Source organism: Metopolophium dirhodum, chromosome 7, assembly GCF_019925205.1.
Source record: "Metopolophium dirhodum isolate CAU chromosome 7, ASM1992520v1, whole genome shotgun sequence".
NCBI classification, from domain to species: Eukaryota; Metazoa; Arthropoda; class Insecta; order Hemiptera; family Aphididae; genus Metopolophium; species Metopolophium dirhodum.
Window position 1 is genome coordinate 5633797 of NC_083566.1, and position 24056 is coordinate 5657852.

The 24056-nt window shown below is 25.7% G+C and overlaps 1 protein-coding gene across 2 annotated transcripts in view; it reads right to left on the reverse strand.

Annotated features, from left to right (window-relative positions):
* The window catches only part of LOC132948909 (limbic system-associated membrane protein-like), a 248434-nt gene that overhangs the window by 60878 nt on the left and 163500 nt on the right, over positions 1-24056 (reverse strand). For both annotated transcript variants that reach the window (XM_061019600.1, XM_061019599.1), the window contains one exon: positions 13328-13489. In XM_061019600.1, coding sequence (XP_060875583.1) covers positions 13328-13489 — 162 coding nt within the window. The remainder of the gene's footprint in view (positions 1-13327; positions 13490-24056) is intronic.

The following is a 24056-nucleotide window of genomic DNA, read 5'->3' on the forward strand; positions in this document are numbered from 1 at the left end:
TTTTGAAATGGAGAGCTCCTTTGGTTTTATTTAAATTATTATGGAAGTTTTTGAATCCCGTATCATCATGTAGCTGTTAATTTCGCTTGAACAGAAATCCTTTTTGAAGGATTTATAGTTCAGATAGATAGTATAAATCAGTTAATATGGTGTTTTTACTATTTACATTAATTATAGCAGTAGAAAAAAATTCATCAGTGAGATTTAGTTATGACCTAATGAAGGAGATAGGATTTTTATCCTTGTGTATTCGTTCTCTAGTTTTTGTCTGACTATTTGGCCGGACGTTCATATTATAATAATATCTATTATATTGTTGTGTCAATTGAGTAAAGTGTTACCAGAGTTCCACACCATCTTGTAGGCGCACCTTCCGGTTGGTTGGTTGTAAGTAAGGCTGTGTGTAAACAGAGGTTCCTTAATAACCATAAACAGTCCATTTCTTAAAGATAAGTAGGTCGTAGGTGCCGGGGTAAGCATTTATAACATTTGAACGCCCCCATACGTACAATAGCATTGTATAATAATAATAATAATAATAATAATAATAATAAAAATAGGTTTTTATGGAATTTATGGGTTAAATAATTATCGAAATAATTCAATATACCTAGTTAGTAGTTTACAAGTTTAATAGATTACAATTTTACAGTATTTTTATTAATAATCTGAAAAAAAAAACCCTAAACAAATTAAGGAAGAACTGTAATTTTTAAACAAAACTGGTTTTCGACCAAATTTATTTCGTTGTATTGTTCTAATTCAAAAGTGAATAAATATAAAGGATTGAATTATTTAACAAATATTATAATCCAATAAGTTTGCGTAGTCATATTGTATACATTTTTATGAGCAATTTAAATTTTGACGATATTATATTAAATATTCATATGTATAGTAACGATTAACCAAACGATTTTTGATATTTTAAATATATTAAAAGATAAAACAGTAGAAACTTGAAGCATTTCATTATTACTTAAACTATTTTTTTTCTTAACAAAATCCAATTTTAAAAATATTTTGACTAATTTTGAGTTATTGATAAATGAAATGTTGCTAAATATTTAAAAAAAATAATTTTTAGCTCGGTCACAGAGTTTGGACATTTTATGAAATATCCACGAAAGTGGTTCTTAAAGCAATTTAAAAATTATAAAGATCCAATTATTTAAAAAATAATATCAGTAAATACCATTACAGCGTAGATAATATTAATATTAATATCATTATCCAATGCTATTGTAGTTTTTAGCCTTATTTATTAGCGTACTGCCCGTTTATAACTTTTAATCCGAAAATTTTATTTTATCAATTTAATGTACCAATATAGTTATAACCAGGGTAGTCAATTCAATCAGTTTGCAGTTTACATATTTCACTATATTTTATTTAATTGAAAAAAAAATAATTTGATTTAATACAATACAATTCTAAATAAGGAATTATAATATTTCACATTACATTATAATCACTTTAATTTTGAGTGCATCGGTGCATGTATAGTTAATAATTACTTGTTTTTAGTGCATCAAATAATAATTATTTTATCAAAACTCGTTTGAACTCTGATTTTGGATTTTCGAGTAATAATTATTATTTATTGGCAACTGATTTACTGATGATACAGTATTGATTTGCATAGCGAGTATGTGGCAGAGGTACCAAAGACAAACAAACAAGACAAGTGTCAATATTATTCAATGTCTACCCAGGGCCAGTAATATTATTATAAACTTAAAATAATATATTTTTATAACATTAAGGTAGGTATATTTATAAACTTAACTTCCGGAGTACTGCATTTTAAAACAATCACTTAGAATTTTTGTTTTCTTATAATTAGTAACATACCATAACGTTTATAGATATTCATTTTTTATGAATGATCAAAACATAATATAAATATATGTGGCCTGGTGTGCAACAGTCCACACATTAAACGGTGGAAACGCTCTGAGTGTACGTATAGGCCGTTGTTGCTAGCTCCCGGATGGGTGACCACCCGGGATTTTCAGCAATAAATCTTAGCCACGCATACAAAATGTGTTTCAATCACAACCATCACTTCCCCCTACAAACAAAAACAGCTAATGGCCATAGTAGCCGGGCCTAACTCAAAAAAAAGAATTTAAAAACTAAATAAAATATAATATTATATTGCATATTTCAGAAACATTTTGAGTTGAATCAAATTATCATGACGTATGACCTGGTGTTAAAGTTATGTTTAAAACATAAATTACACTATTTGTTTAAATTTCGTTGATAACATATTTACTAATTTTATGGTGACATTGATAATTAATAATAATATTCAAAAACTATATATTAAATTATAAAACTGTTCGATTTAAGGATTAACTGAATATTTAGTTAAATTTTATTTGAAAATGTTATGACGTAGGTATCCAAAAATCAGCCTTATGAATTTGCGTTAAGTTTTGAGTCCATCTAAATTAGTTAGATATCCTATTTTAGTCATAATCAGGTATTTGAAGTAGGTACTAACGTTAAATGAAACTAAAGAATAAGTATCTAATAATAAATGTAATAACATTAAAATAAAGTTGCTATTTCTAACACAAAAGCAGATAGAAAATTAATGGACTTGAAAATTCATCAAACGTTTCAAAAAAAAACTAACAGTCAACAGAGCAATAATTGTTACATATTATATATTTTTTTTTAAATTTCATCAATTTTATGATTCAATTTTGAATCAAGCAATATCCTATAGGTAATGCATACTATTAATCTTAATCTCAATATTATAGTTTATAATGTGCAATAAAGCCTATTGAAAGATTAGTATTAAGTTATAAACAATTAGCCTTTCTTCAAAATCTCTTTTTATCCCTTAAATTTACGAAGTCACATTTTAGTATAGTAAATTTGTTGTTTCAAATTTCCATTTAATATTACAAATAATTAAATTATTTTATTTCATAGTGAAAAAAAAATAATTGTCTGACATAAAACAAACATATTTTGTTGTCAGGTACTTAAACATATTTATAACATTATATTAGGTATCTACAACTTTAAAATTCTGATTTAATGGACATCGTTTTTCTGGATCTTACTAAAAACAAAAATTTTATCAGTGAATTTATCACTCTTTACATATTATTATCAGTAAATATTATTTCTATGATTTAATTTTAAATCACAATAAACTACTTGAATGATTAAAAAAACCATTAAACGGAAGTAAACAAATTATTATGTGTAGTCATAATGAACTGTTTAATAGTTATGTCAATAAATTGTAAATAGGTATCACAAAATCCATTTATGGATACTTGTTTTTATTCAACTCCTGTGTACCTACATACCTATATTATACAAAACAGTATCACCAAAAAACACGATTATTTTTATATTTTATGAATACTTTCATCATAAATGTAAATTACCTATACGTATCATGGCACCCATTAAATATGATACCTTTTTTAAAACCTTTTATTTAAAACCTATACAAGAAAAAATGTTCACAATAAATAATTATGATGACATAGGAAATAACTGAATCCCACTAGAATAAACGCCAAGCTATTAGTGCAATATGCCCCAAAAGGGATGAATAAATTTAATAAATTCAATTTTTTATTTCTACCAACTACCACAGAGGAAATTATAACTATCTAGAAATACGATGTTTTCAAAAATATTGTACAGGTTTGATTGTCTAACATGGCCTGAACATTTTTTTGAAATTTTGAATCATCTACAATACTGGGTTTTTATTTATTAACTAGATATTAATAAAAAAAAAAAAATGAAGAGCTTGTAATAATATCATAGGTATGTAAGTACCTATTAATTTAAAAAAATTCAAAACCTTACACAACAAATATGAATAACAGCCACACTATAATCTTTTTTATCTAGTAGTACAAACTATTTGTGGTGGCACGCTAATTTTAAGCACGGAATTTAAACGATAACAACAATTCTAAAAAGGTAATATTTTTTTTTAAACTGGTTTAACATGGAATTAAGGTTCGCTTACGTTAAATCCTTCTAAACATATTTTATCTACATACCTACTCTTTATTTTCACTGTATAAATGGTAATAGTTTACTATTATTATGACCAACGCGTAATATTGTGCCAGTAATTGTATGTACCTATTCACCAATAAAATTAATTTATAAAGCCAAACTTCGGTTGTTTGACAGAACTCATTCTATATATTTTTATGAACATTAACTCATAATAATAAAATGTTGTGAGTTAAACATTATAATAATAGTATGTAACGCTAATTATATTAATTTTACATAGGTAACTATTTTCAAGTTAGTCGAACTTAAAGCAGTTTTAATGTCATTTAGGATTTCGTTAGAAATGCGTTAATATTATTTGTTTACCTATATATCTTTTGAATAGAGAGCGGTTACTCCTTTTTTAATATTATTTAAGTCACACACTTATTATTGCAATAGTTTAATCGTAGTTCCACGTATATTAACAACACGCAAAATTAAATTAATTATGTTCCGTAAAGTGGCATGTGTACAAATGTATAGTGCATTGTGGTCTCTTTAGTACGTCAAGCTTCTGTGAAAGACCACATCATTATTTTGAGTACGTGATAAAAAAAAATATGGTGGAATACGAACCATCTCATTCAACTGTTAATGATCATTACAGTTTACAGATGTGAAATGGCGTGACTTTTGTTCACGTTCCCAGCATCTCAATCCTTTATTGTCCGAATATAACAGATATTCATTGACAGACCATAGTTGTGTGTTCCCTACCATAGTGTTGTATTATAATATTATCATCACAACGAAAACAAAAACGGCATTTAAATTTAATTCCATCACTTTTATTTATGAAATGCCTGCTATATTCTAATGTGCCTATTATGTAGTATATTTTTATTTTTTTTTTAAGAGAAACTGAACTGCAATTTACTTTTTAATGTATCTATGGCTTATAGACTTACATCCAAGATTTATTTAAATAAACTTGAATTTAATGCCAAGTATTATGAAGACATTTTATGCCTGACTCACTCTATGCTTGAATTTAAATCATATAATGTATATTTAGACTTTATTAGAATCTGTTCGGTGTAAAATACTATTATTTTGGTAGTAAAATACCTCTAAAAGTATCATTTATATTTTTCTACATCTTCTTGTTGTGATTTTTAAAATGAAAATGTTTGGATTGTGCAGTGCTCTTTTAAACTAAAGATACAAAAACTACCAAAAATCTATGAAAAATATTGAAGAATCCACTGAGAGTCAGTTTTGGGTTCGACGAATTTGTCATTCCTCTCGAATTTATAATAACGACACTACTCTGCTCCAAGGTAAGTGAATCGCGAAACCTGACACAACACCCAATATTCAGACGACTCTTTTATTTATTTATTTTTTACCCACATTATGAACTAAAACAAAACAATGTGGGGAATTTGAAATAGCATTATTTAAATTTAACAGCAAAATCACAGGACCATACGATATTATTATAACTTTTTCCTTTATTTAAAACTTACCGAAGAACGGAAAAACATATCTCTTACAAATATTAAATGTAATATAGAGCTCTAGGAGTAATCCACTGAATTGGAAATTCTGCTGCTGTATCATTTCCATCTCCAAAAAGTTGAAATAAAAATTTAACAAATTAATTATACAGTGATATTTTTTTTACTCATCAGTCATCACAATGTGTAAACTTATAGACAAAGTAATCAACTAAATAATGTAAATATTGCAAAAACCGAGGCAAAAATGGTTTTAGATATAAACGTGAAGCGAACTACTCATTAAATATAAAAATCAAATCCGAGATTGAAAATACAATTCAAACTAAACAAATCTTTGAAATTCCATGATATAGGTATTGAATAATATTATGAGACTGCCTGGTGAACTCATAATATCACGAAACTTCAAAAATGGTACATAAATTAAACATGTTTAATTGTACTAACAACGTTCTCTCCAACAGATCCTTTCAAGTTAAAGTTAATAATTTGTTATTATTTATATTTTATCAACAGAAAAAGTGTCTCCGAGGTGTCAACACTATCTGTTACACTTTTTCTTTTTTCTATAAATAATATTATGAAATCAATATACAACCCCGTCAAGTGAAACTCAATGCAGATTACTTTTTGTCAAAGTAAAGAACTTTGTACCGTCCAGTCATGTTTATAGAAGTCACTAAAAAATTTACCCGAATGGTCCCAAAAACAGGGATTCAAATTGTTGATAAGTAAAATTCAATGCATAATATTAAATTTACACAAAAAACCAAAATAAAATCTCAACATGTATAATAATAAAATTCCCTAAAGTTCTTGAAATTATATTTGACTCAATTAGTTCACATGTATACATTCAAGGCGCCATAACATATTATTTCAAGTTCCAACTTATATTAAAATTACACTGATGAGTACAGAACCGAAGGTATATAAATATGAAGCAATAATATACAAGTTCAAACGTATTATAACAAAATGTTTTACAATATACCACAAATCAAGGAACCGAAACAAATTATCCGACGACATATTCAAGAGCTAAAGTCCAGAACCTCTAATGCCAAACATTATATCCTTCATTCAACAGTTAAGATTTGATAAACTAATATATCATAATATTATAAACTTTGTACATTTGTTTTTATAATATTAGACAGTCTAATAATTTATTAGTATTATAGTATAATTGTTATGACTTAATCCTTTATTTTTTTTTCAAAAAATGTAACTCTCAATAGCTACGATTCAAAGGTTTAAATTTTTCTTTGATAATAATAAAAAAAAAATGTATTATTTCTATTTCATAACATTCGGGATCTGGAACATCAATCACAAAATGTACAATACGCCTTTATTTTTTTATGTACTATATCGATCAACACTTTTTTTTGTCCTACACAATATTATTCTTTACGAAACAAATACATTATTATAACAAAACAATAGCGTTTAAAAATAATAATAATTATTATTATTATACTCAAATACAGTTAGAGAACTTCAATTTTTTTTAATTTGTCCATTTATAACGACTCTTTATATAGTTCAAACATTTTCACGTACCCACGTGAAGATAACAACACATATCTAGTATTTACATTAGTTAGTATATTACGGAATAATAAAATATAGTATTTTACTATTTTGAAAACATATAGGTATGTAATATTTTAAGTCATGCTTTATTCATAAAATTAAATAATTTCTGTTTTTGACAGATATGTGAACGAAAAATACTTAATATTGTATAACTATTAACTAAATATAAGTTTTTTGATAATTTTTAAATCCAAATAATGAAAATATAAATTAATGGCTTTCAAATTATTGTTACTATTATTATTTTACGTGTGTGTTATTTTAGATCATTGAGAATATGGAAAAATATAAAATAATGTTTCCGGTGAATAGTCTTAACGAGTTTTGTACTTTATGTTTTGAAAGAAAGTTTTTTTAAAAGGTTTCAAGAATTGATACATTTCCAAAGAAACTACAATACGTTGTAAAATAAAATCAGTCATTTCAACATTCTACAGAGAATTTCCGCACAATTGAATCAGAAGAAAATTTAATTTAGTAAACGTTAGACATAGAGAGAGATTTAACCAGAAACTTGAGATTATTATTGACTTCTTACACTGCGTGGACATACATTTAGTATTAAATTAAAATATAGGTATTTGCTGTTCAAGCTTTTACTTGGTAGAACGTTTATATGTCTGTAGAAATGTACTTAGTTAAGGCAAATTCTTTATAAAAAATATTATAGAAATCGTAGCCTTTTAGTGACAATTCTCATAAAAAAAAAATAACAAAAACGGAAATCTGTTTTTTATCCAACAATATTTTCCACAGTCGTTGTTGAAATAATCGAAGGATGTTTAATGTAGGTAGCTCAATAAACTATCTTACATTATAAAATATACGTTTTATCAATATTTAATTGAGTAGCTAGTATAAAAGATAAAGCAATTGAATTTACAGAAATATGAATGTTGTATTTTGAATACGTCTATTATTTGTACAGCATGATCAAACTATTAAAGGCTTAGAGAATATTATAGATAATAAAATAAACGTATAAGTCGGATTCGTATTTCAGGCGAACAATACCATATATATTATTGTATTTTCAAAACACAATTTTTAGTCGATATAAAAGTCCATTTCAAGGCAACAATCCCTATATAATAATCGTCTCGAAAAACATAGTTTCAATAGACTACTTTTCGTCATTTTCAATTTTTCTATTGTGTCAAGCAATGAAATGGGATAATATTATGTGTATAGGTACTGTATAAATATATTTTCAAATACTTTTACCGATCGTGAAACAACGCGAAATATAGTTGTAATATTATTTTATGTTATCATATTCAATAAATAAATTAGATATTACTATGATATAAAATAAAACTATTCTAAGAACTTATTATTACTAATAACTAATAAGTAATATTACACTCTGTCTAAGTTTAAAATAAACAAAAACTGTAAAAAAAAAAAAAAATTATAAAATGCGTGTGACTAATGTGTAACCTAACCGACAACCGTACAACATAAATTAAGTCACACTAAATAACGTTAAATCTGCTTTAGTAAGTACAGCGATGATTTTACTTGACTGTAATATTATTGTCATCGTTCGATTTCATAAAATCAGAGTAGGCAGGTGGTTAATTAATACTCGTATAGACTTTTAAATTCTATTTGGGTTATATAATGAGTTTTACAGTATATTTTGTTCAATTTCAGACCTATACCTACCTACCTACCCGTTATAGTATTTTGTAGGTTGAACGGTATAAATACGTCGTCATTTATTTTTAGTTGTTCGTTTATTAACTTTTATTCCCTATATGCTTGCTTCCTAGTATGGTACAAACGATAAGTTGTTCATTTCTATAAAGTTGAATGAGTTGAGTGGATGAATAATTATACAAATTTATACTCATATTAACTTAAAATGCCTTGGGATTAAAATGAGTAAAAGATTGTCGGTACAGTAATTCTAATGAAGCGCACATGCATTATTCAAATGCATTATGCTGTCGTCTCGGATTTTCGTAATTCTGTTATTGTATTTTGAACTGCTGCTTTGATATCATTGAAGGTTCACGAGAACAGGATGGATATAAAATTATGAGTACATATTTTCAAGATAAGTTCAACCATCAAATAATATATTTTACCAAAAAAATAACCAAGTCAATAAAAATAACTATTTTGTTTATATTATATGTAATATATAATATAGTTTAATATGCATTATATCATATTGGTACTGCATATCTATGTATATTCGATTGTCTTGTCTAGATAACCGTACATTATTTTGAATATGAATCTTAAAAACACACAAACTGTTCATATTATATTATCTATCAAAATAAATCCATGAATATTATCATATATTTTGTGAAATTCAAATAAGTTTTATTTTCAAAAAAGGCATTTAAAATTAGCTACACAGTAAAGTAACAATCATAAGATGGTTTTATATACATATTCGAATATGTTCGAATATGTCTGCAGAAACATACTCTTGAAAGATCAACAAGTCAAAACTTTAATTTATTTAATGTATTACCTGTGGATTTACTATTTAAAAAAACTGCTATTGTAGGTAAAAATATAGATAATTGGAGAAATAAAAATAATGAAAAAGCAAAAAGGGAACATTTAGCATACAATGTTAAAGTGATATATTTAAAAAAATCTTTTGGTCAAAAATTCGTGGACTACCTGGGTCCTATCTATTTTAATTCAATGCCTGTTATTATTAAGAAGAATATAATTAACAAACAGAAAAATGTTAAAATAACTATTAATAACTGGTTAATATCTTACTTATAGGATAATCATATAATATTTTTACAAGCAGTTACTGTGTGTTCTGTTATGTATTATTCTAGTTTTTATTTTTATTCATATTATTTAATTTATTATTTGTAAGTAAATTGTCGCTCTCTACCTTCAGGTTAGGTCACAATCTCCGCTTTTAGAAGGTAGATAAATCTCTTTGTTTATTATGTAATTTTTATATTTTATGTAATAAATAGATTTATTTAATAAAAAAAAAAAAATATTACATTTTCTAAAAAAAATAAAATATTTCTGAATCCAAATAAATAAATATATTGTAACATAATACAAATTATTTAAAATCCAAGGACCTAGTACATTCCTCTCTATCTGCTACATTTCTATATTTAATTTAATTTTAAATTTAATAACCCTATATACAATCTCAATACAAAACAATATATACATCATAAATACAGCAAAGTACCTATAATTTATAAATTATACTCGTAGACAGTAAACAATGTCTGACTAAACACAGTGAATAAATAATTTTAGAATTTAACAATTTAATTTAAATGTTACTCGTAAGTTATACTTTATTATAGGTAAGTTATAATACTGTATAGTTAGTGCCATAGACAGGAATTAATATGTGTGAGGATTATCCTATGATAATTATTACAAAGAGTAAATTAAAAAAAAAAAAACCATATTATTATAATATTATACTTATTTCTCATATTTTTTATTTTGTTATTGTGTAACCCGCGGCAACATAGGCCATTGGGTGTGGGGGAGGGCACTGTAGATTGAGTAGGTTAGTACACGTGTGTGTTGTGTTTTGACAGAATTTCTAATGGGACACCCGTAGGTTTCTGCCGTGCCCCGGGTGGGGGGGATGGCGGCATACTTGTTTTCCGGACACCGTGACTTTCCCGAAGAAAAATGCCGCCCGCGGCCGAGGTATCGAACTCGGGTCGGCTGCATCGCAGCCGACGCCTTAGTCCGCTCGGCCACTCCGTCCTCCATTTCTCATAAGTGTATTTTAGTATACTATAGTTTTCTATTAAATTAATTAAATTTTCATAGGCTTCTTGACAGTTTTTAAAAAGGTACATTTGTACATATCCCTAGTGTTTTAATGGGGGATGAACCCCTCACGCCCCCCGTGAATACCTTCCAGTCAATATAATACGATTCCTAAGTATATCTTATATATTTTCCGTTTAGAAAATAAAGATATTAGACATTATTGGTGAGCAGCCATACCGTTTTATTTTCATATAGAACTATAGAAAAGTGTTGAAAGTTTACATGTCCGTATTAATATCGATACCACTTTTTGTCTATTATGTTTTAAAATTTTTTAACGAAAAACATTATTTATGACGGTGTTAAATATGTTTTCTCCATAAGTTAAACATGCAAGTATTGAGAACACGTGAGAGTATTAGAAAGGCAATAATTGTTTTTATAACTTATATACATATACTTTTTGTAAGAATTATAAAAAAGTCGTGCAGCTATTCCGTTGTTATGCAAATACCTGGCTATGAAAATATTAATATGCAATCCTACAATTATTTATTTGAGCATTGTATTGGTACTGACGACACTTTAGATATGCGTGACTATTTTAATTTATTCATTCAAACTATATTCTATTAATATTTTTTTTATGTCAAGACGGTAATAGTGGTGAAACCCTCTTTTTAAACCATGATAACAAAACACCGCATTCACCATTTCCGAATTAATATAGTATTGTACAACTCAATTTAAACATTTTCATTGTTTATTCAAGTAGGTAACATATAATCGTCTTATTTTATATTTCTTGTGCTAAATGATCTGAGTAATTGATGCTGTATCAATAATACATAAAAAGTTCTTACATTATTTTGTTTATTTTCTAGTACCTATTTATTTCATATAAAATGTTATAAATACTTGGGGGCTGGTACATACGAGTAATCGTTACATACGTAAACCTTACTAGTTAATAAATAATACCTATATTATTTTAATTTAATTTTAAAAAATCAAAGATAAAGACACCCTAACATAACCCAACCTAACTGAATCTAGCCTAACCAGTACTATGATTAAAAATGTCTGATACATATATCAAATACCACGTTTCTATTTAAAATGTACAAACAAGAAAGAACATCAAAACATCAAACATTTCTAATCTGAACGACGACTAACAGCATATTTTAGCCAGGAAGTATTGACTCTTTATATTAAGATGGTAACCTCATGACTGTTCACATTTGTTTACTTTTGATCAATGCACAAAGGTTTTAAAAACTAATTTTAATATTGATGTAATTTTTTACTTTAATATAAAATAATATATGATAATATTATTATAATCACATGTTTCTATATTTCTTTAGACACATAATATTATAAACCACTGGACCTTTTCAATCAGAATATTATATTCTATCACCACATATATTAGCAAATAATTTTTATTTATCAGAAAAGTAATATTAAATATAAAAATTATAATGTTCCATTGAAAACCTAATTATTATATGCCGTACATTCTAATTAATTAAAAAAAAGAAAAACATCATCGATAAATTGAATTGGCTCAAGTTGGTTACAAAAAATATTTATCCAATATTCTTATTAAATAACTACCTAATGAAAAGAATTTCTTAAAAAAATATTCAATATGAACTACTATGGGTAGTATAAAAACGTATCTAAATAATAGTTTTAGGTATTATAACATAATATAAAGTATATTGTAACTTTTTTTTTCTTATTTAACTCGTGTTGACCAAAATTAAATCCTAAATATTATAACAATATATACTATATAGTATATACTATATATTATTATAGACTATAATATTTTTATAAGCGTTGCATGCAAAAGTCATCTTGAAAACTACACTACAAGATGTTTTTATTAATGTTTTGTAATTCAATCCAATCCAAATATATAGTTTATTAGTCTAACACGACCAAAAACATACCTATTCATGGTACCTAAAAAATATTTTGTTTGTGTTTTCTTTGATATTATAGTAATCATGTCACGTAATTCATCGTCTTCACAATATCTTCAAATTATAGTAAACAAATAAAAAACCGTTTAGTTGAACATCGCGTGTGTACGAAAAATATATTACCTATATAAAAACCCTAAATAGTATATAATATACCCTCTATCTTTGTCAATTAATAAACCATAGTCAAAAAATTATCGATTTCTTTTACGAAGAAAACCGTTTTTGAAATTAAATACGTAATTTATTCCATTATTCTAATGTTTCTGTGGACTTATAAAGTTTCTGAAAGATATATCTCGAATTATCTTACCACTGTATAAAAAAGTAATATAATTGTAGATATAAGTTTACAGACAATTATTATACAGGTGGTTTTTTTAAATTTAATATAGGACCACAAGCAACCGCTCTCAAATTAAAAAAGCCACCATGATTATGATAAATTAATTTTTACCAAATGATTACCTGGCATTCGTAAGTACCGTTGTCGATCTTGGCTACTGGTGATATCCTTAAATCCCAGTCATCACTTTTCTCCGAATGAAACACTCGGAAACGTCCGTCATTTATGTACGTCAACACTCCGGAGCTCAGTATATGCCAATCTCTCCGTCGTACCCAAGACACCTGAAACCATTATTTTTATTAAAATTGTTTTTTTTATAAAGCTGAAATGTATTATATAATATTATTATATAGGTACAACGAAGTGAACATTACAATTTACAACACAATATCGGGTTGTACAAAACGTATTGTGTTTAAACAAATACATCCATCTTATTATGTTGTTACTTTCTAATGCATGCGTTTATTTTGGACTATTTAGAATAAAATAAAATATAAATATAATTTACTATGCAATTTAATATCTCTTTGTGGTCGTAAGTTTATTACCATGAAGGATAAACGAGATTTAATTACAAGTACTAACACATCAAGAGTTAAATAAATTATTAAAAATCAAAAATATTAAATTGATGCATTGAGGCATTGATCATGACGTATTCGGTGAAAATATGTATGAGTACATACTTAACTTATTGCTACTCTGTTTTAATAGTACATAAAGTAATGGTTATAAACACACCATTTTTTTTCTTTCGTTATAACTCTTATAATACAAAAATTATAGTCAAACTAAACATTATATTATATTGTAATATTGAATTGTATTAAAGAAATAGTTATAGAAAAAAAATTGTATATAAAGTAATAATACGTTATGTAAATAATCAGTGATAAAAAAAAAAGTATACTAAAAGTAATAAAACCATAACAGTTATGTTGGAGGCTAAAATTGTGCAATGTTGCTGAGAATAGACTTAAATGGGTACGACGAGTAGACGATTTATTCGCATAAATTTGGCCAAATAAGAATCCCTGAAATTACAAACCCACTATAAAGTCTCTTATTCCCCTTTTTCATTAATCCCCTCATGCATTTGAGTATGTGCACCGTAATCCGGGTCTACAACACGATACGTAGATATTATGTGTTACCGAATCGCAAACAAAACCCAAATTACTTAAATTGTTGTAGTCCTCAAACAGCTGGACATAATAAATTATCAATCCTGGTCATATGTATTGGCTTATATATAATTCACTATTCAAATCATTTCACATAAAATTCAAAAAAAAAAGATGAATTACAAAAACAAATCAAATTTGCGGGTTTTGAAGTTGTTTTTTAGTCTCATATAATTCACATACGACCATTTAATTTTAATTGTATAGGTATGCAAATCATTTATACAATAGAGTTACACCAAAAACCAAAATCAAATTGTCAAAAACTGTTTTGCGTAAAAATTCCAGTTTTTCTTCAATTGTTATTTTATTTTCCATGCAGCGCATTTGAAAACTATTGGAAATGTTGACCTCCCAAATGCACCAACTAGATTCACTTTCCCATCAAACAAGATACTGTTGAAAAAAATCTGAGTAGTTTTACTATTCCAAACGGTAATGACAGGCACAAAAGAAAAAAAATTGTAAAATTGTAATATCAATACATTCATCGCTCCGTTCAGAATCTAAAATACTACAACATAATAATAATTACATAATTATGTGCCAAGCTAAGTTAAATTATTTAGCAGACTTTATATAAACATGAATGATATCGATAGTTCAAAGGCTTAGCTATAAAATTATATCACAACTTTTAGAGCAGTTTTTTTTATATAGGAAATTAGCGTTTTTTTTTCACGGAGTTTGGTGGAGTTTTTTGTTGGGATTTATATTACGGTACGTCAAACTGATTATTGTAAAAAAAAAACAATAGAATATTATTTTATAATCTCTTAAATTTTTTAACTTTTATTGAAAACGGTTCAGTAGTCTTCGAATCTCTACCTAACATAAAGACCAACATCTATTTCATTTTTTTTTATATACTTAAATAATATACACCTAATATACCTGTAATAATCTTTCTATGGTGTTATTTCAATACTTGCTATTATTGATGTTATTAACTTATAATTTACCTACTTATAAGACAATAGATACCAAAGAGTTCCGTGGAATTATGTAAATAGATTCATATTTTTTCGATTATAATAAATATCTAAAATCGTTGTTTAACAGAATTCAAAAAACGGAATCCTCCCATTCATTACAATCATAGATATACAACAACTAGATAACCGTCTTTGCACTACCTACGGTAAGTTTAAACCAATGTTGAAGTCAGCCGCCATTTATAAATCAGGTAATGTTTACATTTGTTCATAAACATATTATATGCTTATACATACATAATATTATATACTGTGATAATATTATAATTATTGTGTAAATATTGCTTGCTTTGTAAATGGCGGCCGACTTCGATGATAAGAAGGATACCTAACTAGTTGTTCTGTGGTTATAACAATGATTCAATTTTACATATAAAATTATATTCTGTAGGTACACAAAGCACAAATCCACCAAAATATTATTGTACTACATAACCGACCAATAAAGAAAATAACACTAAAGCAATTCCTGGTTGGTATTTTAAAAACTAACATCCACGAAGCCTTCAAACAAAGCAGACAGAACTTATTTACTTATGTGAATACAGGCATAACTTATTTCGACCTAAATGCACATAATTAGTTGTTATACCTACTCTACTGATAATTAATATTTATTACGTTATATTATTGTTTTCAAATACCTAATCATCACAGGTAGGTATATCATATAATATAGTAGGTATATTTTAATGGAAGATTTTGAGTTTTTTTTATTTATTTCATCTTAAATATATATTATAAAATTTTAAAAACTTCACCTATAATCATTTTATTTATCTAAATAATTTTGAAATAGCTGAATTATTAAAAGCACTCTCTTGAATTTATTAAGTATTTAATATTTTTAAAGAAAACTTCTATGAATATATTACATTTTAAGAGTAATTTAATGTTAATGAGATAGTTGAATTTAAAAGTTCTTGTGTTCATACTTTAGAAAAATATAAATCAAACAGTTAAGTTATAAACCAAGTTTACGGTTATTTATATTTTTATTATTAATTGTTTATATTAATTATTGTAGTTTGAACTATTTGTGTTGTATTAAAATGGTTAATTATAGCTTAATTTAAATATAATTTAGAGTTGTGAAATATTAATTAAAATGACTGAACAATTTTAGAGTAGAATAATTATAAATTGTTTTTATTTTAAACAAAAACATCATTTTATTTACAAATTAATTAAATTTAATACTGAAGAATGAAGAGTGGATGTGTTTTAACTAGTGTAGTTATATTGAGTCAAAATATAAAGATATTAGTATAACTTACTATGATTAATAAGAACGATTGGTTTTTGTCATAATATTTTTTTAAATTAGTTATTAGATCAAGATTTATTATGTTACAAACAAATTAGTGCATAAAATATATTAAAATTAATTAATATAATTTAATAAATCAAATTATTTTTCTGTAATCAAAAACATGTTAGACGAACAGCCAAATAAAATATTTTAAATTAAATAATAGTATAATTATTTAATATAATTTTTTAATATTGGTAAGTTCTGATAAATCATAATTACTATACTGAAATTAAGAACGACCTTAATTTGGACTTAATATTTTACTAACGAGATTCTATAAACGAGTCAAAGAAGCTAATAAATGTATATTGTTATCAAAATACATAACATATATAGAGCAGCGGTTCTCAAACTTTTTATATCTGTGTGCTACTTACAAAGTTTGAAACTGTTCATGTCCTACTTGACTAAATAACCTTTTTTTGCTTATCAAAAATGTAGGTATATGTACTTCATTTTCCATGTACTGAATTTTATTTTATTAGGAACCATAGGTACAATTATGATAATATAAGCATTTAATGCACAAAAAGAAAATTAAATATGTAAAATTATTATTTATATACATATTTTTTTTTTTGTAGGTGGGAGAAACGGTTGGTTGAAACACGTTTGTATGCGTGTGGCAAAGATTTGTAGCTAAAAATCCCGGGTGATCACCCATCCGGGAGCTAGCAACACCGGCCGATACGTACACTCAGAGCATTACTTAATACTTATATTATTATTAATATGAAAATAAACCAAATTATATTTAATTTGAATAGTGATGATTCCTTTTTTTTATAAAGGGAAATTTTCTTAGCACACTACCTATGAGCTTTCCACGTATCACAGGTTGAGAAACACTGATATAGAGTGATGACTGTCTCACCAAGTTTGTCCTCTTCGATAACTTATTTTTAAATACAATTTTGGAATTGTACTGCCATTAGGTATCAGGTAAAGATTTCAATAATATTATGTTTTTTTGGTCAACGAATTAAAAAAAATTGTATTAGTGTTTATTTTTTTGCCATTTGAAACTACTTTCCCTTCCTCCCATCCATTTGTATACGTGCCTGGGACGTAAAAATAGAATTCTTTAAATAAATGTGTGGTATAAATAGCTTAAAATTAGTCTAATTGTATACAGAAAATAATAATTTACTTAAAGACTATAAGTTTCAAGTACCTATCTGTGATTAATATTTTTCTTTTCGTTAATATTTTTTGTATTGAAACAAATTATTAAAAAGCTGAATGAAAATTTGTTATTTTTTTTCGTGATAGTTCAGTGAAGCTTCAAATGCATATAAACATATTATGGTCGTGTATTTATGTTCCAAAAAAAATATAATAATAATAAAAACACATTAATGCAAGACCGATATTATAATATAATATTCATTGATTCGTCCAGAATCTAAAATCAAAATAGTCACCTACATTAAGATGATAAAATATAATTTATAGATTTTATATTATAATGATATAATGATATAATGACGCTGTTACTGAAAAAAATTTAAATTATCATAAAACAGCAAAAATTAAAACCTTTAAGCTTTTTTTTATCATCTCAATAAACTTACTTTTCGATAAATTACTATGCATCAGCTGTTTGGCTTTACTACATTATTATGTACAATATATTATATCGTGAATAAATTTGAAAAATCAATTTCTTTAAAAAACTCATTCTCTATGTAAATTCAAGTAAAATAGATGATTATAATTAATTTGTGTTATCATTTTGATCTCAGTCTCCTTTGAAGGTCCTAATAATTAAGGTACCACGTACGAATTACCATTTTGTTAATTTATCGATGGTTAGTATAAAAATGAATATGTAGCGGATTCAGTTATGAATAATTATAAATCATAATCTTCATCTAGTCGCCTCTATCTGTAATCGTTATTTTTTATTTAAATATCCAATTTTGTAAAACTAGTACATAAAATGTAAAATAAAAATGTATGTGATATTTTATTTTTGTAATAGACACATGACAAATTAAGCAAATTTACATTTTTAAGCCATTGGTGTTTGATGACAGTTTACTTGCAAAATAATCTAAACATTACTGTGAATTCGAAATTCATAAAAATTTGAACTTTGAACGCTTCTATAAAAAATAATTGTGACTATAATATATTTTCATTACTTATTAATTAGGGTTTAAACTAATTACGAGGAACCTCATATTACTTTTTCAAGCTTTTTATTAAAAAAAAAATAAAAACAAGTAAGTATATGATATTCCGTAAAGTAATATCAATAGATATAAAGAACACCAACATTATTTTAAAATTATTTCATTTCAATAAAATGGTAAAATAAATATTTGGTAACAATTCCAGTTATTCCTTTTTGAATTAGACAAGTAGGTACAACAGAAAATAAAAACTTTTTGTCAACAATTATTATTTCTTTTTTTCCGATAAATTTTAAAAGTTCTTGAAATTTTTGCTTTCAATCTTCTAAAAGTACTGCGGATTTTATACTAGAAACCACCCTTAAAGTAGAAGTTTGAAGCGACCAAAATTTGATGAATGAAACAAGTAAAATATTTAATATATCAAGTATAAAAATATAAAAACACACATAATTTGAAACCAATACATTAGTTAGGTAATTAATTTCTCCACTCAGAATCCTTATAAATGATAACGCATAATAGATAGGTAATATTTATTATGATTATGATTTTCACGAACAAAAATTCTAGAGTTGTTAAATAGTAAAAAAGACTAAAAGGCTTTCATATATATTATTTTCGTGGATAATATGTAACTTCATTAAATGTTTACGCTAAGGAATATACGTTATAACTATACCCGTAGAAATTGAGATATAGAATCAAAAGTGATGAATGTTTTAAATTTCATCTCGTTTTCCGAGCAACCATTCGGGGTCTATATATTATTAATTTATTCAAATTCCCGTCAGAAAAAAAAACATCCCGTCGAGTCTCAACTAATTTAAATAGATCCTAATGGTTTTCATCGAAAATAATATAATGAGAAAAAAATCGTAATACTGTGATCTTTTCGGAGTATGACGACATGCGTAGAATGTATACATATATAATAATATACTACGGTAATCTGGCACAGTGTAGGTAGGTACATCAGAACGTGCAACAATTAATGAAAGATTTGGAACAACCATTGTAGAAGTTCACTTGGTTTACAGCAAATTCAATTTACCAACAAACATCACAATCTGTTCATCTCTTCGTTTTGAAGTTGAAATTAGGTTAATCCGTTTGTATGACTAAATAATTCAACTACCCATCCGACTTTAATGTTTCGAACACAATTATTTCAAATATGTTATACATTAAGACGTAGGTAGGTTAGAGTACCTACTCGAGTAACAAAAATCCCACTACAACACAGTATTTTTTCAGTAATTTCACAGTTACATAATTTGTTTCTGCAGAAAAAAATGTTTAGTATTATGTTCACAATGTTTACTTGAACTTAATATTTATGAATTTCTCTTATAAATTAGTACGCGCACTAAGCAATAGTGTTTTAATATAATATATTTTTATTTTTGAAATTCGGTCATAGTTTTTGATTTAAAAATTATGATTAATATATACGAAAATATAAAATTTAAAATCGTATATTATCTAACTTAAAAGCTTAATATTATATCGAAATTCAAGTTTGATTTGATAAACAAAATTTTTTTCTTATTATAATTATTTAAAGTTACTCATTGTGAGTAATTTACAGATATTTACACATGGATTACATAATAAAACCTCATACAAATTCGGATACATATCAAAGTACATGATATACAAGTCTGAACGGCTTAATGATGAGTTGAGGGATATTAAACTTTGATGTTAGTTATGTAAATTTTCAGTGATAACAAAATATTTGAACAGTGAAAAAACGTATATTTGAGGACCTGTGGTTAATATAGTACACTTGAGCTGAATAATGAATTTTATAAAGGGCCAGTAAAATTATTAAATTTTCACCTGATGACTTCCAACTAGAATAATAAATAATTGATTGACAGAGTGTATGAGTCGCGGAAAAACATTTTAATTTTGTAAAAAAATTATGTATAAACAAATTTTTTAAATAAATGTTACATATTTAAACATAAAATTCCCACATATTTGTCCAAAAAAAAACACAATTAAATAAATATATCTAGCTGAACCAACGGCTCAATAAAAGGTTAAAAAGTAATTTATTAGTGAAAAAAAAAATCATGATGATTTATAATTAAAAGGCATGATACAATATTATTTAACTATTCATATTATATGGACATTGATAGTATATTTATTTATGATATAATACATTGCGTACAAATCTTTATTTACGATGATTGATAGTGTTCGATTACAATTTTAAAGTTCCTTATTACATTAAATTGACTATTGAGTGTATGTGACGTATATTTTAGGAACATAATAATAAAACTTTATTCAACTCCGTGCAACCTAACTCCAATTAAAGTTATAAGTCACACAATTTTACTGTTTCTAAAACGATAAAGGTCATTGATGCAAATTGTTGTATCGATAACTAATTTATGAATAATTTTAATTGTATTCTTTATGAATTATCAAAATGGACTATTCTTCAAATGTAATGCCCTGCTGCTACACATTATATTATTATGATCGCTAAATACTCAAAACATATTTATGGAATCAAATTAAAATACATACTTGCAATATACAAAAACAACCTTTTTTCACTATTTCCTGTAACTGAATTTTCAATTATATTCATAACTATTTGTATTTTATGTTTATTATTTTGGGATACTTCGAAAAATAAAAATATAAATCGTAAGGAATCAGAATAAACTAACATAAAGACATTAAATAGATAGAAAAGTTCAAGAAACTATCATAAAAAAAGTGAAAAATACGGTGTACAATAAAGTATTCACAATATGGACATGGTATATAATAACGTGTTAAGTAAAAATGACCTTAATATGATGTATAAGTGGAGACAGTATATTGTGTTCACTTCTGTTGAGAAAACAGAAAAAAAAATTCTAACACGTTTTTCACATTTAAAAGTTAACTTGAAGTTCCTATGTTTATTTCTCATTTGTTGTATTGAGGTTTATCCCGTACTAAAAAGTACGTAGGAAGTTAAGGTGGATGTATTGTCTAGGTTAGAAAATGTGTGTTTTAAAAATATTTACTAGATTTACTCAGTTTAGAGTGAGTAAATAATGTGCTAAAGCAAATAAATTTAATAGATTTTAAACAGTGTTGGCTCTCTATAATTCTGAACCATTACAATTTAATATTATAGGTAGTTTTTTCATAAATTTTATTAGTTATTTAATTGCATTTATTGTTTACAGTAATTATTAATTCAAGCTAATAAAGAGTATTTCGTGTGTAAAAATATTCATTATTTTTTTGTACATAAAATATCAACCCCCTACTTTTATTAATAAGCACATCAAAATATATTATACTAATACTTATTATAATCTAAAATATCCAGTAAAAGTAATCTTTATATAGGTAATTTAATTATTTTAATTAAAGACATATTATATGCATATTTTATCAAAATAATTCACACAATATTAAAAAATATATTTTTCTAACAATTTATAGAGGAACACAAGCTCTGTCACTTCGTGGACTGACCAATTCAGTTTTGAAATTATTTCCACAACCTTTACCTATTGTTGAATATATTTCTAATTTCTAGTTTTAAGACATATTGTAAAAAAATAATTAACGAAATGTAATTATTTTTTAAATAATTAATTGTTAAACATCGAACTTAATATTCATGCACAGAATATGTTACACTCAATTTTAAATGGGTTATGTGTACCTATAGTTGACTAGCTTAGTTGTACCTAATTTTTAACACATAATATTAATTGATCAGTTGATAGGGTACTAATATCATCCATTGAACTGATACCACTTGTAATATTGTAAAATAGAAAAAAGAGAAATTACATAATAATATACACAAAACTATTGATTATATAAGTAAACATATTACAAAGAGTTGAAATTTGAGATATGTACCATACATATTTTAATAAATCTCAAAGAAGTTAGTCTAGATTTGTAATCGTCATTATTATATAACAATGGAAAAAGTAAATAAAAATATTAACTACATTACATTATCTGATATTAAACTTTGTTTTGTTTTATTAGAAAAATATTCTACGTCACAAACTTTAATATGCATTTAAGAATGAAATTAAAGTGATCACGAACTTAACGCGGCTAAGTAAACAGTTCACATTGTTGAATTTTGTTTTTTTTTTTTTTTATACGATTGATTTAATACTCTGTTGACTTGCACTTGGGGGAATAACATTGAAAATTACTTTATAAAATAAACAACGATTCAATAAAATAATGATATCAATCCAACAATGACCAATTCATTTGTTAAATGATTTTATTAAAGTGAACTGCAGACTTTCTCTATCCGATTCCAGAAACATAATATAACATTTGTATTCAAAATAAAACAAAATTCAGTCGTTTGTAAAGTATTGGTACCTACGTCATATTGTATAATTATACTTAGTTAATTAAAATAAAACAACTTTAAACAATTGAATAAATATTAACATATTATTACTATCAAAACATATTTTATTAATCAGAACAAAATTCAAAATTTTTTCTTCGTAGATAAATTAAAAAAATATTAGGATGTTGAACGTAACACTACTTCTGACTTTTTGTTAGTTGATTCACATCATAAAAAAAAATTTTTAATCCCTAATATTGTCCAATTTTAATCTCCCATTTTATTTATATTGTTTAAAAACATTGTGTATGGATGACCATATCCTGTAAAATGCATGAAGTATATAGTCAGTATATCTTCAACTACTTTAACGGTTTTTGGGTCATTAAACATGTTGTATTTTTGCTGATTTCTAAAACGCCAAGTGTATCGAGATCGACGAAATGATAATATTATTGCGATCAAAACTAAAAAAAAAAAAATCAATAATTTCAGAAACTGTGACGTTAAACACCGAAACTCTGTGCCAATATTTCACATAAACAAGAAAACTGTAAAGCACATATATTTCATCGGAGCTTATCTTAAAGTGCCACAGCAGGTGACTTGTCTCTTTTCACTACCACCACAATAATGTACGGTTCCTAAAACCCGATAAAATGTTTTTGTTTTAAAAATCTCTACACGAAAAACGTATAATTCAAATTTATATAATTTATATTATCTATAAGACTCGATATAGGTACCTACATAGTACATGTCGATCACATACAAAACATTTTGGATACATTTGGATGTATTATAAATTCAAATTTAATGATTTAAACAAGTTATATAGGTATACACAGCGTAT